Source organism: Esox lucius, chromosome 3 (genome assembly GCF_011004845.1).
Source record: "Esox lucius isolate fEsoLuc1 chromosome 3, fEsoLuc1.pri, whole genome shotgun sequence".
NCBI lineage: Eukaryota > Metazoa > Chordata > Actinopteri > Esociformes > Esocidae > Esox > Esox lucius.
In genome coordinates this window covers 29367831-29377601 of record NC_047571.1, presented here as the reverse complement: position 1 = coordinate 29377601, position 9771 = coordinate 29367831, and the positions used below count along the sequence as shown (strand labels likewise).

The 9771-nt window shown below is 43.1% G+C and overlaps 1 protein-coding gene across 13 annotated transcripts in view; it reads right to left on the bottom strand.

The window, feature by feature from the left end:
* Window positions 1-296: 296 nt before the first annotated feature.
* The window catches only part of LOC105024960 (potassium channel, subfamily T, member 2), a 37160-nt gene continuing 27685 nt past the window's right edge, over window positions 297-9771 (bottom strand). For 7 of the 13 annotated variants that reach the window (XM_034289770.1, XM_034289776.1, XM_034289772.1 and 4 more), the window contains 8 exons: window positions 9029-9140; window positions 7097-7153; window positions 5115-5216; window positions 4061-4144; window positions 3532-3660; window positions 2405-2735; window positions 2051-2141; window positions 1463-1814 (listed from right to left, as the gene is read on the bottom strand). In XM_034289770.1, coding sequence (XP_034145661.1) covers window positions 1700-1814; window positions 2051-2141; window positions 2405-2735; window positions 3532-3660; window positions 4061-4144; window positions 5115-5216; window positions 7097-7153; window positions 9029-9140 — 1021 coding nt within the window. In that variant the 3' untranslated portion in view covers window positions 1463-1699. Of the gene's footprint in view, window positions 1420-1462; window positions 1815-2050; window positions 2142-2404; window positions 2736-3531; window positions 3661-4060; window positions 5075-5114; window positions 5217-7096; window positions 7154-9028; window positions 9141-9771 lie in introns of those variants that run through there. The other 6 variants (XM_034289797.1, XM_034289795.1, XM_034289769.1 and 3 more) reach the window with 5 other exon arrangements.

The following is a 9771-nucleotide window of genomic DNA, read 5'->3' as shown; positions in this document are numbered from 1 at the left end:
ATCTGTCTGTAAGTCCTGCGTTGTTTATCGATAGTCTTTCATCGGCCCACGGGTCACATTGGTTCAGCGACATTATAAAAGTAACGGGACATATTGCTTTCATACACTGTAGTATTCAGATTAATGCTAGAGAAAAACCAGCACGGTCAGTACCGCAGACCCGCGCATGGATCATTTATCACGCAAGCGTGAAACATCGACGCTCTTGTGTGGAATACACCGGTGACACCATTAAAATAGGACGTGCATTTGAAAAAAAAAAATCCGTGAATCAATATAGGCTGTGGGTTGTGAATCCGCTATACGGATTGACTGATTTAATTAACTTGCCATTTCAGAAAAAAAAAAAAAAACACATGAAACACTGACTACACGACACATACATTTTAATAGCATAAGTCAGATCCTTATCACCATTCAGGTCCCTAAATTGCATAGTGCAAAACATTACGACATGACATGAATACAGATGCACTGCATATATACCTCAACAGAAATCTGTTAGTTCATCATTCGATCTGCAAGCTACCACACTTATTTGAAATAAAACGATGGTGGGTATTCCATTCAACTATGCCGTGATATTAAAACGTGTGCCCTCGAGACAGACTGAAATCAGGCAATTGCAGATTCTTTCGGCTCTCCTGTTGTGTTGGAGAACAATAAAGGCATTTTCCTCATGCATACCACGTGCATATCAAGGATTGCATATAATAATTTAAAAGTCTGTGATAGTGTGAACTGTTTTGCATTGAACCCCGAACTGAACCTGAAATGTTATGAAGAACTACATTCCCCAACCCCAGGTCGAAACGATCTGCGTAGTTGCTTCCAGAATGTGCAGAGAGAACAAGTGCAAACACTCAATAATTTATGAGCGTCAGTATGAATAAAGACAAACATTTAACAGGTGCGCAATAGTAAAATACATGTGTGAGTTGAATGGATAAATGGACAGCGCATTAGATATAACCTGGAGTGCTTTACACTGTACTTTGAGGACAAAGTCTGACGACCCAGAGGAGCTTGTACACGCAAACACGCTACTATAGAAATATGGCATCAGTGTCAAGTTAGTGACAGACTGAGCAGTAGATATAGAATACATACAGACAATATGTATCTAGAGAATATATTAACTGTACTGCTTTTTATATAATATATTTTCCCAAAAATGTGCAATATCCAGTTTGTGATGGAGACCCTGCTTCTTCACAGCAACTCCCGGTGAACTCCAGACACTTGTGAGATGCCTTCTGAAGCACATCTGCCGCCGTTCGGGTCGTTGTCACTCTGCTCGTTCAACCAGGAAGCTTAGACAGAAATCCCCGGAACACGCTGGAAGGAACACACTCCCCGGGCCTTCTACCTCGATCGAGCTAACAGGTGACCGAGCCGCCACAAGGAGTCACTAGCGCGCTACGAGAGAAAGGCAACCATACTGGATTACAAACGCCCCCAAACCCGGATACCTCCGGGTCAACTGCGCCGCCCTCCAGTCGGCCAACAGGATTCAGACCCCGGACTCACAATGGGGCAGCAGCTACAGCTCATTTCTTACATAAAGCCTCATAAGTCTGATAAATTCAGTAGTTGTCAATTTTATCCTTCTTATCGGTTCCATGTAAAGTCTCCTGGAAAGAACAAACATACAGGCGATCTGTGTGTGCGCGTCCACGTGCACAAATGCAGGTATGGTTCAGAGGGGAGTCTCCGTCTGGGCGGGTTCCCCAAGACTTGTCTTGCTCCCCAGACTGTCAGTGGTGTCCACAGCCACCGGGATGAAGCCCAGAGGGTCTGGTCGGATGACATACCTGTAAGATGGGATACAGGGCAATGACGTGCCACAAAAATAGTCTGAGTGGTTATTTTTATTACTCCAAAGAGCAAAGAATAGCATTGGCTTGAATAACATTAGTCTATAAATAATAGCGATAACATGGAGAGTAAAACCAGTAATCTTTCTGCGTTCATGATCCGTTGACGGTCATGTGGTCACATGTCAGGAAGTGTCTTTTGCTCATCCTTATTTCCCTCCGGACATACTCACACCATATCATTCAGCTCCAGTCGTGTTTCAGGAGGTGGGTTGATTAACACATACGAGTGTGACTGAGTGCTCTGGTCTGCTTTGACATCATCTGGAATTGGGGGAAAAAAACAAAAGTGTAAGCCTGGGTCAGGGTGGAAACGCCAAGATATTGTTGCCTGAACATTTCGGGATTTCGACCTTCTCGGTTTTTTGTCCGATTCTGTTCGGTAAAGAGGGCCACCCTATCGCGTATTTATAGAGGATTGCGGAAATATTTTCCATCTGTCTTCCAGCGGGTTCGTCAGCCCCAAACATCATTCACCTTGTTCTAGGTTCTGGACGTTGGCGGATTCCTAGCAGAATGTCCCTTACCATGAGTGGACGACGAAAGTCCCAGGCTCTTCATCCGGTTGTTGACCAGCTCGGACAGCTCCTGTCTCTCGGAGCGTCTGGTCCTCAGACTCCGCTTGCTCCCCTTATGAGCCCCCCGCTGGTCCCCCCGCGGCCCCCTCCGGTTCAGCTTCTGCGCCCACTGCACGCTCTTTCTCCGCAGCAGGGGGGCCTTGATGTCAGAAGGGTCACTGGAGGTGGAGCTTCGGTGGAGACCGCCGGACGCCGCAGGAGGTGCCCCGCCCTTCTGCTCCTTGAGGTCGTCAAAGTCACCCGTCGTCGCTGACATCCCGGCGCACACTGAGAGCTGAGCCTGAGGGTCGAGAGGTCACACAGAACCAAAGCAGGTGGGGCCTATTCAGAAATATGGACGGAAATGGATGGCAAAAACGTTTCACGGCTCATGAAGAGACAAGCCAGAGATTGTAAAAGAGGAGTTTGACGATTATTTCTCACTGACATTTACGCCAGCGACAACTCCTGCCCGGTTTGTCAAGCACAATTTAACCAAGACACATTACAGCAGAGGAAAGGGACGTTCATCTGCACTCAAATGTAATTATGTCGGGCAAAATGAATATCCATCATTTATTTTTGGAACAATGGCCCTTTGTACCATACATATCTTTTGATAATAATTGGTAATGTAATACAGGTGGTTTGAATCCTGAATGATGATTGGCTGACAGCCGCGGTATAGCACTCCGTATAACACAGGTATGACATCACATCCCTTTTTACTGCTGTAACCGGTTCATAAGAGCAATAAAGCATCTCTGGGCTTGGTGATGTATTTCCAACATACTATGGCTAAACGCTGTGCCCAGGCACTCCACAATGCAGCATCATCGCCAACAGCTCTTAGTTGTGGTATATTGGCCACATACCACGCCGCCTCGTGCCTTATGGCTTAAAAAGACACACACGTCTAATGTGTTTCAACACGCTTGCGTAATCATTAAACGTGGATCATTTGAAAGAGAAGTCCCTTTGTTCGTCATTTATAGAGGCAAATTAGGAACACACACGACTTTCAATAAACCCAGACGCCCCTCTACGAATGTAAATGAATGTAACACGGAAACAGCCGTGGGGTTTCTGAAAGGCACCTCCAAGGAATCCTCTGTCTGGGATTCTGTCCTGTAGATGCCAATGGGAACGTCTCCGACAGTGGAGGACAGTTTCTGATAGAGCCTGCCATATGTCCGGATCCACAGGTCCTCCTCTGAGATCTGAATCTGAAAAGTGAGGCGACGGTTAGCGGCAGTATCTTCAAGTTTAATACAGATTAAATATTTATAATAATAACGTTGCGCGCGCAGCCGCTATTCGCCCCCCTCTGGACTAAAACTCTGGACTACGGTGATGTAGTTTACAGGCTTGACGCTAAACGGTTTCTCAATAACTTAGACGTGATTTACTTCACTGGCAACGGCCCCAGCTTCAACAAATCACGGTCACCTCGAAAGAAACCTACAATAGGTGTGTATCTCAATAGTCCAATACAGATGCCACCTTTCCTTGTCTTTCCTCCCACGGGACGCAATGAGAGGTTAGTTGTTGCCTTATTCCATTCCGTCCAAGACGAGAAGAGCAGGCCACTATTGACTTTTGCAATGCACCCCAACAGATACTCACACAGCAGAGGAAGCCAGACCCTGGAGTAGTGTCCAGGCCCAGTAGCAGCCTGATGATGGAGATCATGTAGTCTTTGACAAACGACTAGGAGAGCAGACCAGGACACAACGACAAGATCAGAAGGTAGCTGAGAGTAACTAAACACTGAAAGGTACATTCCTGGTCAAGTCCAGATAGAAGGAGAGAGACCAAGTTGACTGGCATTACACTGTAATAACAAATTAATTATTATAATAACTATCTAATTACAGACAATAACTAGAGATACAGTAGCTAGAGTTAATAATTGCAGATGACTAGCAAAAATAACTACAGATAATTAAGAGATATAACTACAGGTAGATAATAAGATATAGTAACAATAGTAAAATAATAATAGGTAAATAATACGATACAGTAAGAATTATAATATCTACAGTTAACTAGAGATAATTAAAGCGATTAGCCTCTGCATACAGTACCGACAATTTGGTAGCTAGCTGAACAGTAAGTATACATCCACTTCCTAAGGTTTCAGCTGCTGTAAAAAACGAGTTATATAAAGGAAATACTGTACTCGCTAGATGTCAGATAGGTGACACTGTAGCTATTTGAACCCACTAGGGCAGCTATCCCCTATTTTAAAAATAAATAAGAATAATAAATACACAGATACGCATTTATTAACACTAACATTTGTTATTGCCACATTTATTCTCTTACAAAGACCTTATTGCACAATTCTATTCATTCTCATATGGGGAGTGCAAAGCGTGTGTGATTCCTGTTACCTGGTAGAGGAGTGAAGCATGCGTGTGTGATTCCTGTTACCTGGTTGAGGAGAGTGTCCAGCATGCGTGTGTGATTCCTGTTACCTGGTAGAGGAGTGAAGCATGCGTGTGTGATTCCTGTTACCTGGTAGAGGAGTGAAGCATGCGTGTGTGATTCCTGTTACCTGGTAGAGGAGTGAAGCATGCGTGTGTGATTCCTGTTACCTGGTAGAGGAGTGAAGCATGCGTGTGTGATTCCTGTTACCTGGTAGAGGAGTGAAGCATGCGTGTGTGATTCCTGTTACCTGGTAGAGGAGAGTGTCCAGCATGCCGATACTGAAGATCCTCCCAGCAGCGAATGGCAGGCGGAACATGAAGGCCATGTTGGAGCCTGTCTCCCGCTCTTTCTAACACATAATTGAGGTTTTATTTTTAGACAGCCTCTCGACCAACACGCGGCCAACGGCATTTCTGCTGTTCTCCCATAAATATACAGGGGAGACCCAGACGCTAAAATGTCCAGAACCTCCTTTAATCCTCTTCTGAGGTCTAGTTCACATGTGCACAAATATTTTTTTTAATGTTTTTCTATGCATTTTGGCCTTTCGTCCACATGCAAACAGTATTTTAGGTCACTGAAAACTCCTTCCAGGGGAAGGATATTCAGAAACTCCGTGTTCAGTGTTTACGTGTATACAGGGAAAAGTAAAACTAGGGAGCCCTGGAGGTGTCATTGAATTTTAATATTTTTTTATAAAACGTGCTCGTTTTTATAAATGTGCTCTCATATATTATTGTCTTGTTTCAGGATTTTTGTTCTTATGGCTAACATTAGATCTAATTGAATGTCACCTACAGGGCTCCGTAGAAGAGATTTTGGCTTGTAAAGTCAGTGTGCCCTGTTATCTTCTTTGTTTACATGAGGCGATTTTATGCAATGGCAGACGTATCCAAAACAGTGCTGGTTTTAATCTTTCTAACAGGATTTTTTACATGTTTACACATAAATGTACAGTTACTCTCCCACTATATTGAGGAACAGAGGCGTCAGAATCCGCTACAGAGGTCACTGCTACATCCAGCACCTACGCCGTTGTTGTTAGCCTACCGGGACCGCTAATAACCTTTTCAGGCTTCTGATTGGCCAACATGGTTTTAAGGTTAGGGTTAACATTATCGCCTGTTGGTTTGGCATGCTTTTTGACAGTGCTTAAGATTGTGTTTTTGCGTTTTCATGTGTTTTTTTTAAAAACAGTGCTTGTATGGACATTATTTTATTTTTTTACGAAGAACAATACTTGTGTACATGTGGACTAGGCCTTTTAGACTAGTCTAGTTACTCCTCCAAATTTGTAGTATTGCATTGTGGGATAGAGTTCCTTTTTCAACTGGAGACACACACCTGGATACAACATATGCAGGTTACAGGAACTGAAATCGGTGTCCCTGATTCCAGTCACGGATAGAGCTGAATACATTGCCTCAATCAAAAACAGCCTTCTAGAGCAGAAATGACTATAGCCCTCTTTGGGATGTAATCCGGGCCTGTTATTAAATGCCTGTGGCCCAAATGAGAATGCCAGGCGGGTCCTCTAAAAGAGGCCAGTATATTTGACAGCAACCACTAGTCGTTAATAATGGTATGTTATTGTTGATACAGGAAGTAACGCATACACATTATTATATACACATATTACCCCTCACATTATCTCTAAACAGTTTACATGCCACATGCATCTATGAATGTGAATGACAACATAGAATTTTATGTATATATACACTCACCTAAAGGATTATTAGATTTCTCATTAATGCAATTATCTAATCAACCAATCACATCGCAGTTGCTTCAATGCGTTTAGAGGTGTGGTCCTGGTCAAGACAATCTCCTGAACTCCAAACTGAATGCCAGAATGGGTAAGAAAGGTGATTTAAGCAATTTTGAGCGTGGCATTGTTGTTGGTGCCAGGCGGGCCAGTCTGAGTCAATCTGCTCAGTACTGGGATTTTCACGCACAATCATTTCTAGGGTTTACTAAGAAGGGTGTGAAAAAGGAAAAACATCCAGTATGCGGCAGTCCTGTGGGTGAAAATGCCTTGTTGATGCTAGAGGTCAGAGGAAAATGGGCCGACTGATTCAAGCTGATAGAAGTATGCAGCAAAGCATTTGTGAAGCCACAACACGCACAACCTTGAGGCGGATGGGCTACATCAGCAGAAGACCCCACCGGGTACCACTCATCTCCACTACAAATAGGAAAAAGAGGCTACAATTTGCACAAGCTCACCAAAATTGGACAGTTGAAGACTGGAAGAATGTTGCCTGGTCTGATGAGTCTCGATTTCTGTTGAGACATTCAGATGGTAGAGTCAGAATTTTCCGTAAACAGAATGAGAACATGGATCCATCATGCCTTGTTACCACTGTGCAGGCTGGTGGTGGTGGTGTAATGGTGTGGGGGATGTTTTCTTGGCACACTTTAGGCCCCTTAGTGCCAATTGGGCATCGTTTAAATGCCACGGCCTACCTGAGCATTGTTTCTGACCATGTCCATCCCTTTATGACCACCATGTACCCATCCTCTGATGGCTACTTCCAGCAGGATAATGCACCATGTCACAAAGCTCATATCATTTCAAATTGGTTTTTTGAACATGACAATGAGTTCACTGTACTGAAATGGCCCCCATAGTCACCAGATCTCAACACAATAGAGCATCTTTGGGATGTGGTGGAACGGGAGCTTCGTGCCCTGGATGTGCATCCCACAAATCTCCATCAACTGCAAGATGCTATCCTATCAATATGGGCCAACATTTCTAAAGAATGCTTTCCATACCTTGTTGAATCAATGCCACGTAGAATTAAGGCAGTTCTGAAGGGAAAAGTGGGTCAAACACAGTATTAGTATGGTGTTCCTAATAATCCTTTAGGTGAGTGTATTTTGTAAACTTTGCATTTATAGACGTAGAGACACCCAGACAACACACTTTGAGAAAAAAAAATACTGTTGCTGGTTGTCTTGTGTATTGCTCAATACTGCGCCTTGCAATGACGAACTATCTAAAACAGAGATAAAAGTATTGCATCAAAAGCCTCTAGGACAATAACCCTCATTGAGATGGTTTAATCTGTGAGTTCTAGAACAGCGGTTCTACAGTGGTTTTCCCTATAGACCCAAATTTGACAAATAAATTCAGTCAAAACCTCCTATCGTATGTTATGGATTGTATCGCAATCTAAATTTCGTAATTTTTCATTGATTTCTGCTCCCGAATTGGACAGATTTCTCTTACAAAACAGACTTGTGTTTTACATTGTTTAGGGCTCAACTGTGATCACTGAAAGATGGCAAGCCATGCCTAAATTGCCAATCTAGCTGCCCCAGATAAGCAAAGAATTGTTAACATATGTGATTGTAAACTGTCTGGCTCCTAGCAAGCTTTTCAGAACAGTTAAACCAGTTAAACATTCTCTCGCTAACTTGCTAGCGGTTGCTTATAATGTTATCTGCTGAGCTAGACTAACTGCCTAATCTACATCGCCTGACATGAACAGCTTCTCCCTCTAAATATGGTGCAAGTGTTTTCAGATCAACTGATCAGATCTCTGTGACGACACATTCAATCAGCAGTGCACAGCAGCAGCTGACAGAACTTTACCATAACATTACTGCGGGAGTAACATCAGCAGAGAGCTGGCTTAGTTAACAATATAATATTATGTAGCAGCTACTTATCAACAGAAGCTAGCTGGCTTATGTGGAAGATATTTATATTGGTATTGGCTATACTGTTAGCACAATCCCCTTCATTTTGTTTGGAATGGTTATGATTGGCTGAGTGTTAAGCTACTTTTGATACTGTCAAAATTCCTATGTTCTGATCATTGGTGTAAAAAACACCTGTATATCTCCAGCAACAGTAAGTGCGATGCATTGCTTGCCTTTGGGTATGTAGCACCAGTAAACAGCTTTTATTTACTTTGAAATAAAAGCTGTTTACTGTAATTAGTATAGAATTTTTAAACATATCCACAACCCTACGACACTCTCTGGTGACACAAACGTGGGTTTCTCACCAGTTGAGAAACACTGTTCTAGAAGACGTTCATTGATCCTGCCTTTCATGCTTACAGGAATCCTCTGAAGGGGGAGTCATCCTTAAGTAAGCGCCATCTTACTCAAAGCAATTTGTAATTACATTAGACAACGTCCAACCTTTTCCAGTTGAGAGAGAGCCAGGGAATAGCAGTCCTTGGCTCTGAACTGCATAAACCTCATGTTGGCAGGGTGGGTCAGCTCCGTTATGATTCTCAGACTGGAGAACAACCTGGGTGAGAAGAAAAACCCAGTTGAGATGATGTGAATGGGAGGAACAAAATCATTACATTAGAGATGGGACACCAAGGTTATGTACAGGGTCAGTTCTGGATGGTCCCTAAATAGGAGACCAGTTGTTTCTGGGAGTGGTGTTGGAAGGCCTGTAGGGGGCACTCTTCCCTCTAGTCAAAAGATCAAATCCCAATGCTCCAGGGTAGTAAACGGGACATTGCCCTGTTCAGGTTGCCGTATTTGGGATGGGATGTTCAATGTGGTGGTGTCCTGGCCACATTTGCTATCTGGCCCAGAGATCATCACACACCCCTGCTTCTAATTGGCTCATTCATCTCTTCTCCTTTTTGTCACTATGCCAAGATTGACAAGATTGTTGCTGTAAATACGAATGTTTTCAGTCAGCCTACCTGGTAAAATAAGCGTTACATAAATACGAAAAAAATAAAAGAAATTAAAACATGTTTGTGTAAGTTTGTAGTATGTGTTGTCTGGTAAAATTATGAGTTGACATTTTTTGATTAACTGTCAAACCAACAAAAAATATGAGACAAGAAACTTCCATCAAACAGAAAACAAATGTATTTCCTGATGCAATATGACAAGGTTGCCAAGGAAACTAGCTCTGC